Source organism: Ranitomeya variabilis, chromosome 2, assembly GCF_051348905.1.
Source record: "Ranitomeya variabilis isolate aRanVar5 chromosome 2, aRanVar5.hap1, whole genome shotgun sequence".
NCBI lineage: Eukaryota > Metazoa > Chordata > Amphibia > Anura > Dendrobatidae > Ranitomeya > Ranitomeya variabilis.
In genome coordinates this window covers 1,112,773,076-1,112,795,128 of record NC_135233.1, presented here as the reverse complement: position 1 = coordinate 1,112,795,128, position 22,053 = coordinate 1,112,773,076, and the positions used below count along the sequence as shown (strand labels likewise).

General features: G+C 44.8%; 1 protein-coding gene across 3 annotated transcripts in view; it reads right to left on the bottom strand.

The window, feature by feature from the left end:
* Positions 1 to 4,360: 4,360 nt before the first annotated feature.
* The window catches only part of LOC143808881 (uncharacterized), a 78,313-nt gene continuing 60,620 nt past the window's right edge, over positions 4,361 to 22,053 (bottom strand). For 2 of the 3 annotated variants that reach the window (XM_077292045.1, XM_077292044.1), the window contains 4 exons: positions 9,166 to 9,357; positions 8,902 to 9,066; positions 7,850 to 7,973; positions 4,361 to 7,377 (listed from right to left, as the gene is read on the bottom strand). In XM_077292045.1, the coding sequence (XP_077148160.1) occupies positions 5,216 to 7,377; positions 7,850 to 7,973; positions 8,902 to 9,066; positions 9,166 to 9,357 (2,643 nt within the window). In that variant the 3' untranslated portion in view covers positions 4,361 to 5,215. The remainder of the gene's footprint in view (positions 7,378 to 7,849; positions 7,974 to 8,901; positions 9,067 to 9,165; positions 9,358 to 22,053) is intronic. The other variant, XM_077292046.1, reaches the window with a different exon arrangement.

Sequence of the window (22,053 nt, the reverse complement as noted above, 5' to 3'; positions counted from 1 at the left end):
GATGTGGTATGCTTTGGGTCATGAGCTGTACCACGCCTTCGCCATACTTTTCTCTTTCCATCATTCTGGTAGAGGTTGATCTTGGTTTCATCTGTCCAAAGAATGTTCTTCCAGAACTGTGCTGGCTTTTTTAGATGTTTTTTTAGCAAAGTTCAGTCTAGCCTTTTTGTTCTTGATGCTTATGAGTGGCTGCACCGTGCAGTGAACCCTCTGTAGTTACTTTCATGCAGTCTTCTCTTTATGGTAGATTTGGATATTGATACGCCGACCTCCTGGAGAGTGTTGTTCACTTGGTTGGCTGTTGTGAATGGATTTCTCCTCACCATGGAGATTATTCTGCGATCATCCACCACTGTTGTCTTCCGTGGGCGCCCAGGTCTTTTTGCATTGATGAGTTCAACAGTGCTTTCTTTCTTTCTCAGGATGGACCAAACTGTAGATTTTGCCACTCCTAATATTGTAGCAATTTCTCGGATGGGTTTTTTCTGTTTTCGCAGCTTAAGGATGGCTTGATTCACCTGCAAGGAGAGCTCCTTTGACCGCATGTTTACTTCACAGCAAAACCTTCCAAATGCAAACACCACACCTCAAATCAACTCCAGGCCCTTTATCTGCTTAATTGAGAATGACATAACGAAGGGATTGCCCACACCTGCCCATGACATAGCCTTGGAGTCAATTGTCCAATTACTTTTGGTCCCTTTAAAAACAGGGTGGCACATGTTAAGGAGTTGAAACTCCTAAACCCTTCATCCGATTTTAATGTGGATACCCTCAAATGAAAGCTGAAAGTCTGAACTTCAACTGCATCTGAATTGTTTTGTTTAAAATTCATTGTGGTAATATCTGTAACCAAAATTAGAAAAATGTTGTCTCTGTCCAAATATATATGGACCTAACTGTATATACACCCCTGAACAGAGAAGGCTTTATTCCAAAAACCAAGCAACTGTTTTCTGGGAAATATACATAAATCTGTTTAGGGGTCTGGCTCTTATGCAGTTTCTCAGGCACTTGGCATGTGTTAGGGGGAATCTGTGTAGAGATGTTATGTGACAGATTTAGAGCATAAAATGGAGACTGAGAAAACACAATGGAACCTGATTTCCCACAATACACACAAACATCTGACCAGAATAATGGCTACTACGATTTATTTTTTACTTAAACCATTGGCTCATGTGGAGAATCTGCCATGTGCACCGGCAAACCGGCTCTTCATGGTGCATAGGAAAAGCACACGTACGTATAGAGTGCTCGTCTGAACGAGCCATGAGAAAACTAATTACGGAGCCGTCAAGAGGACGGGCACTCACCTTATTACAAAAAAGAAGACAGATTGCAGCAGACATGGAGAAAGTCTTCAATGCTTTATTCCATAATAATTACAATATTGTTCTAATATCCATGATGGTGAGTGGGAAGGTTCACCCTGACACTTTTCTAGCAGACCGCCCGTAGTCACAGAGGGAATCATGGGATATACCATTTAAAGCAACCAACCACCAATCAGTAGTACCACGGAAAACCACGTGAACACAGAAATTATAAGAATAAATGTAACAAAATGCAATTAATACAGCGCTACATGGAATATGGACCAACTTCTAGTCCTAGAACAATATCAATACTACATGTCAGTAATTACACATAGTATAATTTCTATAAGTCATTCCTATGGGTTGCATCGTGTCCAACCTAATCCTGGATGCCTCAATAAGTTTTTCCACCAGTCTCCTCCTCCTGGACGATTAACTCTCTCAATTCCAAAGAATGTGAGACTTTGAATGTTCCCATTATCTGTCTCCAAAAAAAGTCTGGTTACCCCCAAATGTGTCCTGTTGTTACTGGTAATTATTATTATTATTTATATAGCCCCATTAATTTCATGGTGCTGAACATGAGAAAGGGGGTTACATACAGGGTTATAGATATCGTTAACAGTAAACAAATTTACAATGACAGACTGGTACAGAGGGGAGAGGACCCTGTCCTTGAGGACTTACATTCTACAGGATAACGGGGAAGAGACAGGAGATCGGGGGTGCTGCAGCACTGGTGGTGATGAAACGGCAGCTCTGGTGGTGGTGAGGCAGCAGCTCTAGTGGAGGTGAGGCGGCAGCTCGGGTGGTTGGTAAGGCAGAAGCTCTGGCGGTGGCGACACGGCAGCTCGGGTGGTTGGTGGGGCAGCAGCTCAGTGGTTGGTGAGCCTGCAGATCGGGTGGCTGGTGAGGCAGAAGCTCGGGTGGTTGGTGAGCCTGCAGCTCGGGTAGTTGGTGAGGCGGTAGAATGGTTATTGCAGGCTGTAGGCTTTCCTGAAGAGATGGGTTTTCAGGTTCCGTCTGAAGGATTTGAGGGTGGTTGATAATCGGACGTGTTGAGGTGTGGAATTCCAGAGGATGGGGGATATTCGTGAGAAATCTTGGAGGCAGTTGTGTCAGGAACAAATAAGTGTGGAGAAGAGTAGGACGTCTTGGGAGGATCGAAGATTACGAGAGGGAAGATAGCGGGAGATTAGTTCGGAGATATAGGGAGGGGACAGGTTGTGGATGGCTTTGTAGATCAGTGTTAGTAGTTTGAACTGGATTAGTTGGGAAATTGGGAGCCAGTGGAGGGATTTGCAGAGGGGAGAAGCAGGGGAGTGGCGAGGAGAGAGGTGGATTAGCCGAGCAGCAGAGTTGAGAACACAGGAGTGGTGCAAGGGAGTTAGCGGGGAGGCCACAGAAGAGGGTATTGCAGTAATCCAGGCGGGAGATGATGAGGGCATGCACAAGAGTTTTAGTAGATTGTGGGCTGAGGAAGGGATGGATTCTGGCAATATTTTTGAGTTGGAGGTGATAGGAGGTGGCAAAAGTTTGGACGTGCGGTTTGAAGGACAGGGCAGAGTCAAGACTTACCCCGAGGCAGCGGATTTCAGGTGCGGGAGAGAGCGTGATGCCGTTTACCATAGTAGATAGATCAGGTAGGGGGGATGAGGAGTTTTGTCTACATTGAGTTTTAGGAAGCGAGAGATGAAGAAGGAGGATATGGCTGACAGACACTCCGGGATTCTGGACAGCAGAGAGGCGATATATGAGCCAGAGAGGTAGATATGAGTGTTGTCCGCATATAGGTGGTACGGGAATTCATGGGACTTTATGAGTTGTCCTAGGCCAAGGGTATAGATGGAAAAAAGTAGGGGCCCTAGGACAGAGCCTTGAGGTACTCCAACAGAGAGAAGGAGGGGTGAGGAGGTAGTGTGGGAGTGGGAAATGCTAAATGTGCAGTCAGAAATGTTTGTAGATGTTCCAATATTCTTTTTTCAGCTCGTACATCCCACATATTTAAGGTTGCATGAATTGCATTGTACAGTATACAACATAATTGGTGTTATAATTAATAAGGGAATTCATATTCCAGACGTCATTGATTTTCTGTGTCTTACGTGGAAATTCATAAAATGAGGGAAAGAAGGAAAAAGAAAAATCAGTTAATCAGGATGCTGTGCACCTTGTCAGTGGAACTCCTCCACACGGAGCTGCCCCAGTCCAGGGCGTAGTCAGAATAGCAAAGAAAAATAGAGGATTGTCTCCAGCGATGAATGACTGCACTTGTGATAAAAATTAAAATTTTAATCGAATCCACAAAAACATGTAATCAGTGTAGGTAACAATACCAGATATTCCACATATATGTAAAAAACCAATGCATTTCAGCATCTAGCCTTAATCATTGTGTGAATAGAAAGGAAACATAGGGCTCTAATATATCCCAATCATGAATGCAAACAGGTGGGAAAAATCAGGTTATAGAACAATGAGGGAATTAACCTCAAGCTAAAGGTACCGTCACACTAAACTACTTACCAATGATCACGACCAGCGATCGTGATCGTTGGTAAGTCGCTGTGTGGTCGCTGGGAAGCTGTAACACAGACAGCTCTCTCCAGCGACCAACGATCAGGGGAACGACTTCGGCATCGTTGAAACTGTCTTCAACGATGCCGAAGTCCCCCTGCAGCACCCGGGACACCAGGGTAAACATCAGGTTACTAAGTGCAGGGCCGCGCTTAGTAACCCGATATTTACCCTGGTTACCATTGTAAAAGTAAAAAAAAAACACTACATACTCACCTTCTGAAGTCTGTCACGTCCCCCGGCGTCCAGCTGCTGCAGAGGGCTTCCTGCACTGAATGTGTCAGCGGCGCCGGCAGTAACAGCGGTGATGTCACCGCTGTGCTCTGCTTTACGGCTGGCGCTGACACAGTACAGGGAAAGCTCTCTGCAGCAGCTCGTGGACGCCGGGGAACGTTACAGACTTCAGAAGGTGAGTATGTAGTGTTTTTTTTTTACTTTTACAATGGTAACCAGGGTAAATATCGGGTTACTAAGCGCGGCCCTGCACTTAGTAACCCGATATTTTCCCTGGTTACAAGTGAACACATCGCTGGATCGGTGTCACACACACCGATCCAGTGATGACAGCGGGTGATCTGACGACGAAATAAAGTTCTGGACTTCTAGCTCCAACCAACGATATCACAGCAGGATCCAGATCGCTGCTGCGTGTCAAACACAACGAGATCGCTATCCAGGACGCTGCAACGTCACGGATCATTGTCGCTCTCGTTGCAAAGTTGCTCAGTGTGAAGGTACCTTAACCCGTTGGTTTTTTACATATGTGTGAAATATCTGGTATTGTTACCTACACTGGTTACATGCTTTAGTGGATTCGATTAAAACTTAAGTTCTTAAGTGAAAATTGACACATGACATTTAGTGCCTGCAGACTTGAGAAACCTTTGATGGGAAGCCAAGGTGTTCTCAACTGTTTGAGGTACATACTGGGGGACGGCATATTACTGAGAGGACGCCCTCTATTAGAGACTCACTACATTAACAGGAAGTGAGAGCTGCGGCTGACCGATCACTTCCTGTTATTTACTTATGTTTGAAGGCTGGGACAGTGATATCAGAGCTTACTGGGCGCAGAGCTCCATGTGACGTAACAACCTCATATGAGCACAGGAGAAAGAGGGCAGACATCGCTGAAATGTAGCCAACACGTGAGGGGAGTATAAGGGTTATTTTAATTGGGACAAATATACAGATTGAGATGGGGTTGTCCCAGTCGTGGACCCTTTACATACACATAACATTTTTGACTATCAAAACAAAAATATATCTTTATTTTTTGTAAAACTGAAAAAATTGTTGTAAATGTTTGTAAAAAAGTCTCATATTAAACAGCTCCCCCCCTGTGTGCGACTTCTCTGATGACTATCAAGTTTGTCTTTGCTAATAAAGCATTTTCCACATTCGGAGCATGAGTACGGCTTCTCTACTTTGTAACTTCTCTGATGTTTAACCTGAAAGGATTTGTTTAAAGAAATATTGTCCACATTCTGAACATGAATTTTCTTATGTCTGAGAAGACTTGATTCATATATAAAAGAGATCCCACATTCGCTACATGTAAAGGGATTCTCTCCATTGTGATCTCTTTGATGATCACTTAGAAGGGCTTGAGTATTAAAACATTTCCCACATTCGGAGCATGAATACTGTTTTTCTTCTGTGTGCATTTTCACATGATTAATAAGATTTGATTTACTCATAAATATTTTTCCACATTCTGAACATGTATATGCATTTCCTGTGTGAATTCTCTCATGTGCAGTAAGACTTGATTTACATCTAAAAACTTTCTGACATTTTGAACATGAATACGGCTTCTCTCCTGTGTGAATAATCCTATGATCAATAATATTTGATTTTTCTTTAAAACATTTCCCATATTCTGAACAAGAATACAGCTTCTGTCCTGTATGAGTTTTCTCATGCGTAATAAGATTGGATTTCTGTGTAAAACTTTTCTGACATACTAAACATGAATACGGCGTTTCTCCTGTGTGAATTTTCTCATGCGCAATAAGACTTGATTTATATGCAAAATTTTTCTGACATACTAAACATGAATATGGCGTTTCTCCTGTGTGAATTTTCTCATGCGCAATAAGACTTAATTTATATGTAAAACTTTTCTGACATATTGAACATGAATACGGCTTTTCTCCTGTGTGAATTCTCTGATGTGTAACAAGGCTTGATTTTAAAGTAAAACATTTCCCACATTCTGAACATGAATACGCCTTCTCTCCTGTGTGAAAACTCTTATGCTTATGAAGGGTTGATTTATGTACAAAACATTTCCCACATTCTGAACAGGAATGCGGCTTTACTCCCGTGTGAATTCTCTCATGTGAAATAAGACTTGATTTATATGTAAAACTTTTCTGGCATACCGAACATGAATACGGCTTCTCTCCTGTATGTATTCTCTCATGTTTAACAAGATATGATTTTATAATAAAACATTTTCCACATACTGAACACGAATATGGCTTCTCTCCTGTGTGAACTCTCTGATGTGCAACAAGAATTGATTTCTTAATAAAACATTTCCCACATTCTGAACATGAATACGGCCTCACTTTGTGAATTTTCTCATGCTTACTTTGATCTGATTTATCTATAAAACATTTTCCACATGCTGAACATGAAAATGGCCTTTCTCCTGTATGAATTCTCTCATGTTTAACAAGATATGATTTTATAATAAAACATTTTCCACATACTGAACACGAATATGGCTTCTCTCCTGTGTGAATTCTCTGATGTGTAACAAGATGTGATTTCTTAATAAAACATTTCCCACATTCTGAACATGAATACGGCTTCACTTTGTGAATTTTCTCATGCTTACTATGATCTGATTTACCTATAAAACATTTTCCACATGCTGAACATGAAAATGGCCTTTCTCCTGTATGAATTCTCTGATGTCTAACAAGAAGAACTTTAAGTGAAAAACATTTTTCACATTCTGAACATGAATACGGCTTCTCTCCTGTGTGAATTCTCTCATGTCTAACAAATTTCGATTTATATATAAAACATTTTCCACATTCCAAACATGAAAACGGCCTTTTTCCTTTGTGAATACTCTCATGTTTAAGAAGGTTAGATTTTTGGGAAAAACATTTCCCACATTCTGAACATGAATATGGCATCTCGCTTTTGTGACTTTTCTCATGTAAAACAAGATTCGATTTGTTTATAAAACGCTTTCCACATTCAGAACATGAATACGGCTTCTCTCCTGTATGTATTCTCCGATGTCTAGTAAGATGATATTTGTCTGAAAAACATTTCTTACATTCTGAACATGAAAATGGCTTCTCTCTTGTGTGACGTCTCCTATATTTAACAAGATGTTCTCCATGTACATTAAGGGAAGTAGGATTTTCTCTTGAGGACTGACACAGGACATCTTCATCTTTCACATTATATGCTACAGATAACACGACATTTTCTCCAGGACGATCACTTGCATTTTCTGTTAAAAATAAAAATATATTTTTTTATTTTTTGTAATCACAGCTTTAAATGTAAAGGCCCATCCCTATCCCACCTCTGATCCAGGATGGAGGATCTAGAAGAAATGTTATGCCATTCAATGCACATTAATGGTGAATCCCCTGATCACAAGGACAAAAGAAGATGCAGAATATGGAATCCTCCAACGGTTCTAGATCCTCAGTAACTGTGTCTGAGATGTTCTCATCAATCATCAGGGGAAGCACAAAGGAGACCCCTGGAGTTCCAGACCAAGACCTAGAGCAGACTTGCTCCTCTTCCATGATCATTAGTACACATTCATACTCGGCGAAATCATATTACAACCAAATAACAATTATACAAACAGAAATTACAGACACGAATATGTAATGTCTGGGACAGTAGTGAGGCTGTATTAGATCTGTCAATGCGGAAACGGCCACAATCTAATGAATGAGGTCTCCTCTTACCTGGTGCTACAAGTGGCCGCTGCTCCTCCACCACAACGTCCTTATACTGCTCCCAGTGTCCTTCTACATAATCCCACTCCTCCATGGAGAAATAGAGAGCGACGTCCTGACACCTGAGAGGAACCTGACAACCAATGAGACCGACATCACCCAGAATCCACCAGTGTATACTGTATAATCTCCCAGCAGTCTCCTCTGTGCTCACCCAGAATCCTCCAGTGTATACTGTATAATATCCCAGCAGTCTCCTCTCATCACCCAGAATCCTCCAGTGTATACTGTATAATCTCCCAGCAGTCTCCTCTCACTACCCAGAATCCTCCAGTGTATACTATATAATCTCCCAGCAGTCTCCTCTCATCACCCAGAATCCTCCAGTGTATACTATATAATCTCCCAGCAGTCTCCTCTCCTCACCCAGAATCCTCCAGTGTATACTGTATAATCTCCCAGCAGTCTCCTCTCATCACCCAGAATCCTCCAGTGTATACTGTATAATCTAAAAGCAGTCTCCTCTCATCATCCAGAATCCTCCAATGTATAATCTCCCAGCAGTCTCCTCTCCGCTCATCACCCAGAATCCTCCAGTGTATACTGTATAATCTCCCAGCAGTCTCCTCTCCGCTGATCACCCAGAATCCTCCAGTGTATACTGTATAATCTCCCAGCAGTCACCTCTCCGCTTATCACCCAGAATTCCCCATTTTAATCTCCCAGCAGTCACCTCTCCTCTCATCACCCAGAATCCTCCAGTATAATCTCCCAGCAGTCTCCTCTCCTCACTCAGAATCCTCCAGTATAATCTCCCAGCAGTCTCCTCCCATCACCCAGAATACCCCATTGTAATCTCCCGGCAGTCTCCTCACCCAGAATCCTCCAGTATAGTCTCCCGGCAGTCTTCTCTCCTCCCATCACCCAGAATCCTCCAGTGTATACTGTATAATCCCCCCAGTAGTCTCCTCTCCGGTCATCACCCAGAATCCCCCAGTGTAATCTCCCAGCAGTCTCCGCTCATCACCCAGAATCCCCCAGTGTAATCTCCCAGCAGTCACCTCTCCGGTCAGCAGCTCAGTGATCTTGTTGGCCAGTTCTAGGACCTTCTTCTCAGGTGTCGGGGAGTGCAGGGGTTCTGTGATGGGGCTCTGGATCTTGCTCCGTCCTCCGGACATACAGGGGGTCACACGGTCACCGGACATCTTCTTCACCACCGTGTGCTCCTGTGTACAGTGACAGACGCCGATCACCACAGATTCTATCCATCTTATCAGTCCTGTTATATTAGTAGAGATCAGAGTGATCTCATGGGAGACTCTCACCTTTCCCTTTAACAAGTCGATTATCTCCAGGGCGAGGAGTATTATTCTTGCAGTCATGTTGCTTTTGTCCTGGTCGCTCCTCGTTGGGTCATTTTCCATCCTGATGTCCTGGTACTGATCCTTCTGTTCCTCCATGTACTCCCACTCCTCCATGGAGAAATAGACAGCGGCATCCTGACACCTGACAGCAACCTGACAAACATACAGTTAGGAGCAGAAATCATAGGCCAGTGAGGAATCCTTGTGATTTCAGCTCTGAAGGCCGCTAGTTTGGATGTAAAGTGAAACAACGGAGATGTAATCGAAGTGGAGACTTTCAGGTTTATTTAAAGGGGAGGAAAAAAAAATCTCTTGTGAAACATTTAGGAATTGCAGCCTTCTTTCTACAAATCCTCATTTCAGGGGCTCAAAAGTAATTGGACAAATTAACTGTCCTGTAAATAAAAAGTTCTTCATTAATCCTTTGTAGCAATGATGGCCTGATGTCTGGAGGCCATGAACGTCACCATCGCTGCTCTCCTACTTTGCGAGGCTTTGCCTCCTTTCCTGCAGAGACTTCAGTTGTCGCTTGTTTGAGGCTCGTTCTGCCTTCAGTTTTGTCTTCAGCCTGTGAAATGCGGCTCGATGGGGCTGAGATCTGGTGATGACTCGACCATTGTAGAATACTCCACTTTTTTGCAGGATGTTTTGGGCCATTGTCCATCTGTTCTGTGAAGAACCGTCCAATCATCCTTGCTGCAATTGGTTGGATCGGAGCATAAAGTATCGCCCTGTACACACAGAATTCATCCGGCTGCTTTTGTCTTCAGTGACATCATCAATAATCACTAGTGACCCGCTGCCATTAGAAGCCACGCATGAACGCACCATCACAAGTCCTTGTGATTTCAGCTCTGCAGGTCGCTAGCTTGGATGTAAAATTAAACAACTGAGATGTAATTGAAGTGGAGACTTTCAGGTTTAGTTAAAGAGGTTGAACAAAAATCTCCTGTAAAACCTTTGGGAACTGCAGCCATCTTTCTGCAAATCCTCCACATTTCAGGGGCTCAAAAGTAATTGGAAAAGGAAATTTCCCATAAATAAAATGTTCATTTTTAGTCCTTTGTAGAGAATCCTTTGCAGCAATGATGGCCTGAAGTCTGGAGACCGTGGACGTCGACATCTCTGATCTCTTCCTGTGTGAGGCTTTGCAGCAATTGGTTGAGATCTGGTAATGACTCGGCCATTGGAGAATATTCTACTTCTTTGTGTTCGCAGGATGCTTTGTGTCATTGTCCAGCTGTCCTGTGCATTTGATTGAATCTCAGCTGAAAGTATCTCTCTGTACACACAGAATTAATGCGGCTGCTTCTTTCTTCAGTCACATCATCAATCACCACTAGCGATCCGGGGCCTTTGGATCCATGCATGCCCTCGCCATCACACCACCTCCACCATGTGTTGCAGAGAATGTGCTGTGCTTTTTTGTATCAGGAGCCATTCCAAGCCTTCTCCATACTTTCTTTTTCCCATCCCTCTGATACACAGGCTGAGGTTCGTTTTATCTGCCCAAAAAAATGCTTTTCCCCAACTGGGCAGCTTCTTTAGCTGTTTTTGGCAAAGTCTAATCTGGCCAATTTTCAAGCAGATTAATGGTTTGCACCTTGTGGTGACCCCTCCGGATTTACTCTTATGAAGTTTTCTCTTTATGGCAGACTTAGATACTGATTGACCAACTTTTTTAGAGAGTGCTCCTCACTTCGGTGGTTGTAGATGATTTTTTTCTGCAACATGGGAAGGATTCTGCCATCATCCATCACTGTTGTCTTCCGTGGATGTCCAAGACTCTGAGTCCCTGACCTCTCCAGTGTGCTCTTTTCTATTTCTGCTCTCTCAGATGTTTTTTTCTTCAGTCTAATGATGGTCTGCTTCACTTACATTAAGAGCTCTTTTGACCTCATGTTGTGGGTTCACAGCAACAGAATCCAAATGCAAATGCCACACCAGGAATCAGCTCCAGACCTTTTACCTTTTTAACTGATGATGGATTAACGAGGAAAAATCCCATGCAGCCCATTACAGAGCTGAGATGATTGTCCAATTACTTTTGGTCCCTTGAGAAAGAAATAACTACATGCTAATGTCAGGACTCTGAACATTTTTTACCTTTTGTGCATTACTGCCCTTTTCCAACATAGCGTCTTTAGTCTCATGTGCACTTGTCTTCCTGCTATAAAACTTCACCCCAGCCTTCAGTCTGTGCTAGATTATTCTGCTTTGCATCCAGCTCCTGATTACTCCCTGGCCTTGCACCTGTTCCTGTGAACCTGTGTTGGAGATCCTGCCACTCTGCTCTGAGTTCCTGCTGCATACACCAGTGTTCAGTAATCCTCCATCTGCTGCTCGTGTTACTTCCATCTGCATTTGCTGGACATGTAAGCTGTTTCTGCTCTGCAAAACCTGAGACTATTAACCAGGCCTCCCTGGTTAAGCTAAGATATGATTTGAACTGCCTAATAGCATATCTATCTGTGTCTGGACTAAGTCAAGGATCTATTCGTGTCAAGTTTCCTCAAGAATAACTGTGCTTCATAGACTTTCTGTTTGTTTGCATCTACCTCTGAAGTTTCCTATTGACTGCTAAGCTGCGTTTATTATTTGCACCAAGTGTTGTGGACTTGAGTTTCTCTCTGCACCTGCTTGAATCACCGTGTGATAATATAAACTTTACCACTTATAAAACTGTGTCCTGTTGTCTTGTTCCATGCAAAGAGTCTCCTGAATTATCCCCTATAATTATTACAGGATAATCTAGCCATATATAAAAAAAAAAAAAAGGAGACTGCTGGAACAATGACTGCAGAGAGCAGATTAGAGCAGGTGTTTTCCATAACTAGATCACTGCAGAAAGATGTGGAAGGTCTGCAAAAGAAGTTTGGAAGCTTTGAACACAATCAACAAGTGTTTGGACAAACTTTGCAGGACTTAAGCAATCGCATGGCAGCCCAGGAAAACAAACTTGCTGGCATAGAGTCCCAGTATGGACTGGCTTTTCAGGACATAAGCACGCAAATAGCTGCACAAGTGACTTTACCCTCTGGGCAACCGCCACCAGCTAGCCCACCTAAGTTGCCCCCATTCAGATTTAATGGTGATCGCGACAAATTTCATGGCTTTGAATTAATGTATGCTATATTTTGATGTGCATGCTGACTGTTTTCCTACTGATAGATCCAAAGTATTGTGTGTAATAATGCTACTGACCTCACAAGCGCTCGCCTGGGCGAATCCGATGATTGAGTCTCGTGACCCACGGTTAAATGACTTGGATGATTTCTTGGCCGCTATGGCATTAATGTTTGATGACCCTAATCGCCGTGCAACCGCTGAATCTGCTGTCTTTACGCCAGGCTAAACATTCTGTTATTGAGTATGCCACTGAATTCAGGAGATTGGCGGTAGATACCAATTGGGACAGTTATGCACAATTGCCTATTTTTAAAAGGGGTCTGTCTAGTATTATAAAAGATGAACTAGCCCGCTCTGAGTCACCACAAGCGCTAGAGACATTTATACAGCATTGTGTGCGCATAGACATTCGCCTTACTGAGCGTAGGCAGGAGAAATTTGCTGCATATAACCGTATTTCTAACTTTTCCCTTCCTTCCAAAGAGCCTGCAGGTAAAACATCTCGGGAAGTGGAGGAGGTGCCCATGCAAATTGATTCCGTTCAGAGACGCGAAATCAATGAGCGCCGGGAGCATCGCCTTCGTGAAAGTCTATGTTTCTACTGTGGCCAGTCTGACCTCTTCTTGATCAATTGTCCTAAGTGTCCTAGACGGCCTAACAAGGTGCTAGCAGCAATAGGGGAGTATGACAACTGTGATGATGAATCTGACATCTCTGAATGTAGCCTGCCTTTAAACGCTGTATTCCATTCACTTTCTATGACTTCACCCCCCAAGGAGCTGAAGGAAAAGAACTCTCACTGTTCTCTCCCTTAAGATCCTGTGTTCAGGAAAGTGGATTTCCAGTTCAGCTGTGATTGACTCTGGTGCAGGTGGCAATTTCATGGATATCGCATTTGCCAATGAACATGGTATTAAAATTCAGCAAAGAGCCTCTCCAATTACTATGGAAACAGTGGATGGGTCACCTTTAATCTCTGGGCCTGTGGATCAGGAGACCGTACCCATTGAAATTTTGTTGGACCCTAATCATTAGGAGCAACTTTCTTTCTTGCTAATTTCTTCTCCTCATTTTCCTTTGATTTTAGGCATTCCTTGGTTGCGTTCTCAGAACCCAATTATCAACTGGGAGACAAAGGAGATTATCTTTCCAACAAGGAGCAACTGAGCGTTAACAGAAGCTGTCCCTGAGTCCACGGCTACGGAACCACATGTACAGGTATTTTCTTTACCTCCAGCTTATAAAGAGTTCTCTGACATCTGTGACAAGAAGAATGCAGATCAGCTTCCTCCACACAGGCATTATGACTGTTCCATTGAGTTGCTTCCTGGGGCCGATATTCCGTTTGGTCATGTATACCCTTTGGCGGCACCTAAGCTTCAAGCCTTAAAGGAGTATATTGATGAAAATCTGGCCAAAGGCTTCATACGTCCTTCTTCCTCACCAGCAGGGGCACCCATTTTTTTTGTAAAGAAGAAGGATGGGACCCTGAGACCCTGTGTTGACTATCGGGAACTCAATAAGGTAACCGTACGAAACCGTTACCATTTGCCTCTGATTCCCGAATTACTGGAAAGAGTCCGCCATGCTAAGGTGTTCTCTAAGCTGGATCTTCATGGGGCTTATAATTTTGTGCGTATTCGTCCAGGGGATGAGTGGAAGACAGCATTCAGATGCCGGTATGGACACTTTGAATCTCTTGTGATGCCCATCGGGCTTTGTAACGCCCCTGCAGCATTTTAACACCTTGTTAATGACATCTTCAGAGATTTGTTGGACCAGTTTGTGGTGATCTATTTGGACGATATACCAATCTTTTCTGACTCTCTACAGCAGGGGTCGGGAACCTATGGCTCTTTTGATGGCCGTATCTGGCTCGCAGACAGGGCTCCTACCCAGTGGCGTAGGAAGGGGGGTGCGGGGGGGGGGGGGCGGCACAATGCGGGGGGGCGGCACAATGCGGGGGTGAGTCAGTGGCGTATCTAGGGGGGAGCAGCCGGCAGGGGGGCGCAGTCGGGCCGCCTAAAGCGGCGGTCCGCAGTGTCTCCCCCGGCGGCTGCATTCTGTCACCCCCCGCACTGGGAGTCAGCTGTTCTCTGTGCCGACTGTCAAGCTGACAGCCGGCACACAGAAGCTGCGGCGCGCCGGCTCCCAGTGTTCAATTGTACTCGTATCTGTGATGCGAGTACAATTGAAGCTCTGACTGCCGGGTCAGAGCGACGTGATCAGGTCATGTGATCACGCTGCTGACGTCACTCACCTGCGCGGCAGAGCAGGAGATGCAGATCGACCAGGAGACACAGAGCGGTGGTAAGTGCTCCAGTGGAGCTGAAGACACCGAAGGTGCAGGGGGGGGGGGGATTTACTGTGAGTGGGGATGGGGGGAAATATTGTGGGGGGTAATTACTGTGAGTGGGGATGGGGGAAAATATTGTGGGGGGGATTTACTGTGAGTGGGGATGGGGGGCATATATTGTGGGGGGGATTTACTGTGAGTGGGGATGGGGGGCATATATTGTGGGGGGGATTTACTGTGAGTGGGGATGGGGGGCATATATTGTGGGGGGGATTTACTGTGAGTGGGGATGGGGGGCATATATTGTGGGGGGATTTACTGTGAGTGGGGATGGGGGATATATTGTGGGGGGGATTTAATGTGAGTGGGGGGGATTTAATGTGAGTGGGGATAGTGGGATATATTATTGGATTGGGGATATTTAATATGAGTGGAGATGGGGGGATTTATTGTGGGGGGAAATTTAATGTGAGTGGAGATGGGGTATTTATTGTGTGTGGGGGGAGATTTGTCATGGGGATGGGGGGATTTAATGTGTGTTGGAGATCTGAGGACACAAAATGAAGAGCAAAGGGGGAGATGGGGGGGCATATATGAGGAAACAGTATGGGGGATGGGTGCAGAGAGCTTGGGGTCAAACGGGGGAATGTATGCGGACACAGTATGAGTTACATAGTTACATAGTTATTAAGGTTGAAAGAAGACTGTAAGTCCATCTAGTTCAACCCATAGCCTAACCTAACATGCCCTAACATGTTGATCCAGGGGAAGGCAAAAAAAACCCCATGTGGCAAAGAGTAACTCCACCATGGGGAAAAAAATTCCTTCCCGACTCCACATACGGCAATCAGACTAGTTCCCTGGATCAACGCCTTATCAAGGAATCTAGTGTATATACCCTGTAACATTATACTTTTCCAGAAAGGCATCCAGTCCCCTCTTAAATGTAAGTAATGAATCGCTCATTACAACATCATACGGCAGAGAGTTCCATAGTCTCACTGCTCTTACAGTAAAGAATCCGCGTCTGTTATTATGCTTAAACCTTCTTTCCTCCAGACGTAGAGGATGCCCCCTTGTCCCTGTCACCGGTCTATGATTAAAAAGATCATCAGAAAGGTCTTTGTACTGTCCCCTCATATATTTATACATTAACATAAGATCACCCCTTAGTCTTCGTTTTTCCAAACTAAATAGCCCCAAGTGTAATAACCTATCTTGGTATTGCAGACCCCCCAGTCCTCTAATAACCTTGGTCGCTCTTCTCTGCACCCGCTCCAGTTCAGCTATGTCTTTCTTATACACCGGAGACCAGAACTGTGCACAGTATTCTAAGTGTGGTCGAACTAGTGACTTGTATAGAGGTAAAATTATGTTCTCCTCATGAGCATCTATACCTCTTTTAATGCATCCCATTATTTTATTTGCCTTTGTAGCAGCTGCCTGACACTGGCCACTGAATATGAGTTTGTCATCCACCCATACACCCAGGTCTTTTTCATTGACGGTTTTGCCCAGAGTTTTAGAATTAAGCACATAGTTATACATCTTATTACTTCTACCCAAGTGCATGACCTTACATTTATCCCCATTAAAGCTCATTTGCCATTTATCAGCCCAAGCTTCTAGTTTACATAAATCATCCTGTAATATAAAATTGTCCTCCCCTGTATTGATTACCCTGCAGAGTTTAGTGTCATCTGCAAATATTGAAATTCTACTCTGAATGCCCCCTACAAGGTCATTAATAAATATGTTAAAAAGAAGAGGGCCCAATACTGACCCCTGTGGTACCCCACTGCTAACCGCGACCCAGTCCGAGTGTGCTCCATTAATAACCACCCTTTGTTTCCTATCCCTGAGCCAGCTCTCAACCCACTTACACATATTTTCCCCTATCCCCATTACTCTCATTTTATGTAACAACCTTTTGTGTGGCACCGTATCAAAAGCTTTGGAAAAGTCCATATATACTACGTCCACTGGGTTCCCTTGGTCCAGTCCTGAACTTACCTCTTCATAGAAGCTGATCAAATTAGTCTGACATGAGCGGTCCCTAGTAAACCCGTGCTGATACTGGGTCATGAGGTAGCGATGTGAAAAACGTATGTGGACAGAGTACGGGGAGTGAGGGTGTTGGGATGTGTGCATGCGTAGCATGGGGGGACAGTGTAAGGGCACAGCCAGGAGGGGACAGTATACCAAGGAGGGGGAGTGTGATGAGAGAACAGTATAAATACTGGGTCCTATAGGGGGGACACTGTGTGAGAGGACAATGTGAAGAGGGGGCCGGTATGGAAAGGGGAGGTCAGTGTGAAGAGCAAGTACCATAAGACAGACAGTGTGGGGGTCATATTTTGTGCAGACAATATAGTGAGGGGCAATTTTTTATTCCGGAGCATTATAATGACACTTGTATCTTTAAGGGCATCATGTGGAGATTTTCTCCAAAAGAACGGAGAAGATGGAAGTCTGCAGAGACGGCTGTGGATGAGAAAACTCATCATGGGGTCTGGACAAGATGAAGAAATGAAGGAGAATGATCCCAGAGACGACGTCATCTATAAGGTACCTGGATGTAAATGTTATTTGTGATACTGACTAATTCTCATGTTTTTATTTATGTTAGGAGCATTAAAGGGGATGTCCAGGTTTGTAATGAGTCTGCAGTCATTCTTTGTGACTGCAGACTTCTGACTTCTCACAGTGCGCCCTGCACACTGTCAGGATTCTCTGGTGCTGGCGATTTACATTAATGTGGTCACGTGCTGACTAGACATGTGTGGCCTCACTATGAAAATGAACTGAGCGAGGCCGGGCACGTCTAGTCGGAATGTGGTCAGAAGTATACAAATCACATGCTTGTGCTGACATGACTGTCCACCGGCCAGGGAGAATCCTAAAAGTGTGCAGTGCATGCGTTGTGAGAATTCAGAAGCTGCGATGTCAGGATTCAGCTCTGCAGGTTCCAGTCGTCGACACATGGACACGTCACTCATATGTGATTTTCATACTCATGGTCCTGTAACAACGAGCTTCTCTTCTGCTTCTCTCAGTTTTTCACTGAACATTGGGAGCTTAAGGGAGAGGAGCTCGTCGGTGCATGACTGAGTGTGAAAATCGCATACGTTCTAGGGGGGGGGAGGGGGGGGGGGGGCGCCGAACTCGGGAACAGCCCCGGGCGGCAAAAGCTCTTGCTACGCCCCTGCTCCTACCTGTCTATGGGAAGGATGCATGCACCGCGCTCCATCAGGCCGCGGTGCACGCTGATATTGGTAGTTCTTTGATGGCCTGATGAGCATTGGCGGCAGTGGTGAGCGGCAGGGAGCATGGACTACATTTCCCATAACTCCCTGCATAGCCGCGCCGTCTGCAAGCACGCACCTGCGTCCCCTAGTGAAGCGGCATCTGCCTCCTCCCTTGTGTCTCCCTTGGACGTTCCAGAAACCCCTGGCTGTGCTGCTGCTTTGAAGGTGAACATTATAACATGGAAATTGTTACACAGCCTCATGGTCAGCAGCAGTGAGCTGCATCAATAAAGGGGCTGTGTAATACAGTGTGTCCCACCAACCCCCCCTTCCCACTTCACCCCTGAAAATAATCCCACATAATCCATTATATAGCCCCCCCCCCCAAAAAAAAAAAAAAATATGGCCTTAAAAAACATCTGCCACCCATATTACACTCTTGGGGGCTTTAAATTAATCTCTTGTGGGCATAAGAAACTGATTTAAAGGACCACTATCAGGGCAAAAATCTGTTCTGAGCGCTCCTTTACAGCTCTGGAGGTCTCCCAGAGCTGTAATAAAGCGCTCAGGAACGGCGCCCGTGCTATATGTTATTGGGGCGCTAGCCCCTGTTTTTACCTTCTCCCATAATGCAGCGATTCCACCCGATGACGTATCTGTGTGGGATCGCTGCATATACTTTCACTCTAGCACGCATGCGCCGCCGGCTCTGCCTCCTCGGCGCTTGCTGAACCGAGGAGACATGAGCTTCATAACCCCCTCCATTTATATTCGTTGTGCTCCGCAGCTCTTACTTCCGCGTTGAACCGTGCATCTTACGTCGTGCTGCCACTGGTGCGCATACGCTGCCAGCAGATTCCATTGGAGAGAGAGGGAGCAGCGTGACGTAAGATGCAGGGATCAACCCGGTAGTCGGAGCTGCAGAGCACAACGAATATAACTACATATTCGGCAGGTACCGATCGCTGCTAGTTCACTCTTGGGGGGCTTTAAATCAGTTTCTTATACCCCCAAGAGATGATTTAAAAGCCCCCAAGCATGAAATATAGGTGGCAGAAGTCCTTTAATTCCAGGGGAGTCCTGAGGGAGAGGTTTTATTTGGGGAAATGGCTATGTTCACACTGTAGAACAGATTTTATCTGTCGCTGAATCAGCGGCAGATAACATCTGCCGTAATCAAAATTTTCTCTATGCAGATTTCACTGCATTATGCTGATGCTTATTTATATTTACGGGAATGCAATCTGCAGCCCCGTAGAAGTCTATGGGACATCCGCCAAATATAGGACACTGCAATAGGTTGAATCGCAGCAGATTCTGCAACTGTGGCATGGATGAGTAAATGCTTTAGTTCCCTATGGGTCTGAGCCTCTCTTTTTTGTTCATTTTCTGTAAGACCAACACTTTTAAAAGGGCCACTGACAGATACAACTGCTCCAGCGGTCACTTAGTACACAAAGGAGTGTTCCTCTCTGCTGCACTAAGCCACCGCTGGACCTAAACAATAATTCGCTGTAAAATAATAAAATAGATAATTGACATAACTGACAATGCGTTGTGTGACATGTCCAACATTCCAGCTTCTTTCTTCTGCGAATGCCTCAAAGCTGGCATTCTCTCAACATCAGGTGGGAAGAATGCCAGCTTCCAGTCATGCGCAGGAAAAAGAAGAAGCCAGACTGCTGGACTGATGTCATGCATCGCAAGCTCACAATGTAAGTTATTTATTTAATTTTTTTACTGCTAATTACCATTGTTTCAGTCCAGTTGTGGCTTTATACAGCAGGGAGGAGCATTCCTTGCTGTACTAAGTGAACATTGGAGCGATTGATCTGTCAATGGCCCTTTAAACATATTGTACAGCTCTCGCGGAATTATATTTCAAAATATGTGGCATTTACGGCTCTCTTAGCCAAAAAGGTTCCTGACCCCTGCTCTACAGGAACATGAAGAACATGTCAAAACTGTTTTAAGACGTCTGAAAGAGAACCAACTGTATATCAAGCCGGAGAAATGCGAGTTCCATCGTTCTGAGATACAGTTCTTAGGTTATATCATCTCTCCCCAGGGGCTGAACATGGAATCTGGTAAGATTCAGGCTATCCTTGACTGGCCGGTACCCAAGAACGTTAAGGAGGTCCAACGTTTTATTGGTTTTGCAAATTTCTACAGATGCTTCATTCAAAATTTTTCTGATATCGTCCGTCCCATTACTTCCTTGACAAAGAAGGAAAAGCCCTTTAAGTGGTCATCACAGGCTCAAGAAGCTTTTGATCGGCTTAAGATCTGTTTCACATCAGCACCGCTGTTGATACACCCAGATCCAACACATCCTTTCATTGTGGAGGTGGACGCTTCTGATAATGCTTTGGGGGCTATTCTCTCCCAAAGAACTGGAGAGAAGGGTCTGCTACATCCTTGTGCCTTCTTTTCCCATAGACTAACCTCAGCAGAGAAGAATTACGATGTGGGAGACAAGGAATTGCTGGCTATTATTGCGGCTTTCAAAGAATGGAGGCATCATCTGCAAGGAGCTGCACAACAGATCATAGTGCTAACTGACCATCGCAATCTAGAGTTCCTTAGATCCGCTAGATGTCTTTCTCTTCGTCAGGCTCGTTGGAACTTATTCTTAAATCAATTTAACTTTGTTATCTCGTACCGTCCAGGTTCTCGTAATGGGAAGGCTGATGCTTTATCCCGAATCCATGCTGCGGATTCCATACCTGGAGCCCCGTCCAAGACCATTCTATCTGATGCCAATTTCATTGGAGTTATCCACGATCAGGACTTGTGGAAGGAGTGCAGGGAGGCCTATGAAGGTGATGTATTTCTGGCCAACCCACCTGTGGATATTAATCTTGTCTTTAAGGGTGGCATGTGGTTCAGAGATCGACGTATCTACGTCCCTGAGGTCGTCCGTCTGCAGATCCTCAAGTTGGTACATGACTCCAAGTTGGCTAGTCACAGGGGGGTACAGAAGACACAAGAGTTCCTGAGCCGATTCTACTGGTGGCCAACTTGCCTGAAGGATACCAAGGACTATGTTCTTTCTTGCGAGGTATGTGCCCGTTACAAGACTCCTCATGTGGCACCTACGGGTCTTCTACAACCATTACCTGTTCCATCCCGCTTTTGCGGGTCTATATCACTGGACTTTATTGTGGAGCTGCCTACATCGGGGGGCATGAATACAATCATGGTGGTAGTTGGTCGCCTGACTAAAGCTGCTCATTTTGTTCCGTGCACCGGCCTCCCCTCTGCTAAAGATACAGAGAACTTGGTTATACAGAATGTCTTTCGGTTGCATGGGGTTCCGGATGAGATCATCTCTGACCGTGGAGTACAGTTCACTTCAAGATTCTGGAAGGGGTTTTGCTCTGCACTCAATATTAATGTCTGTCTCTCTTCCGCTTACCATCCCCAGACAAATGGTCAGACCGAGCGTACCAACCAGACGCTGGAACAATATCTAAGATGCTATGTCAGCCATCTCCAGGATGATTGGTTGGAGTTGTTGCCGTTAGCCGAATTTTCATATAATAATTCTCAGAGCGCCTCCACTAAATTTACACCTTTCTGTGCCAATCTGGGTTATCATCCATGTATTTTACCTAGGTCTCCAATTAATTCTCCGGTTCCGGCAGTGGAGGAAAGGCTGACTGCGATGAGACAAAATCTGGAGGTTCTGAAGGAATCCCTGACCACAGCTCAAGAACGTTGTAAGAGATCGGCTGATAGATTCCGTAAACCTGCACCCATGTTCAAGGTAGGAGATTCCATGTGGTTAGCAACTAAGAATCTGAAGTTAAACGTTCCTTCACAAAAACTTGGACAGAAATTCATTGGCCCTTTCAAGATCAACGGTACTGTGAGCTCTGTGGCCTGCCGTCTGAAGCTACCTAGGGCTATGAAGGTACACCCAGTTTTTCATGTATCTTTACTAAAGCCTGTATCTCCTAATACCTTCCAGGAACGTGTTGTGCCGCCTCCGCAGCCTGTGGTGATTGATGGGCAAGAACAATTTGTGGTGGAGGAAATTATTGATTCCAGGATTCGCAGGAATCGGCTCCAATATCTGATAAGATGGCAGGGATATCCCCCTGAGGAAGACTCTTGGGAACCTGTGGAAAACATCAATGCCCAACAGAAGATTTCTCGTTTTCATCAGAGATT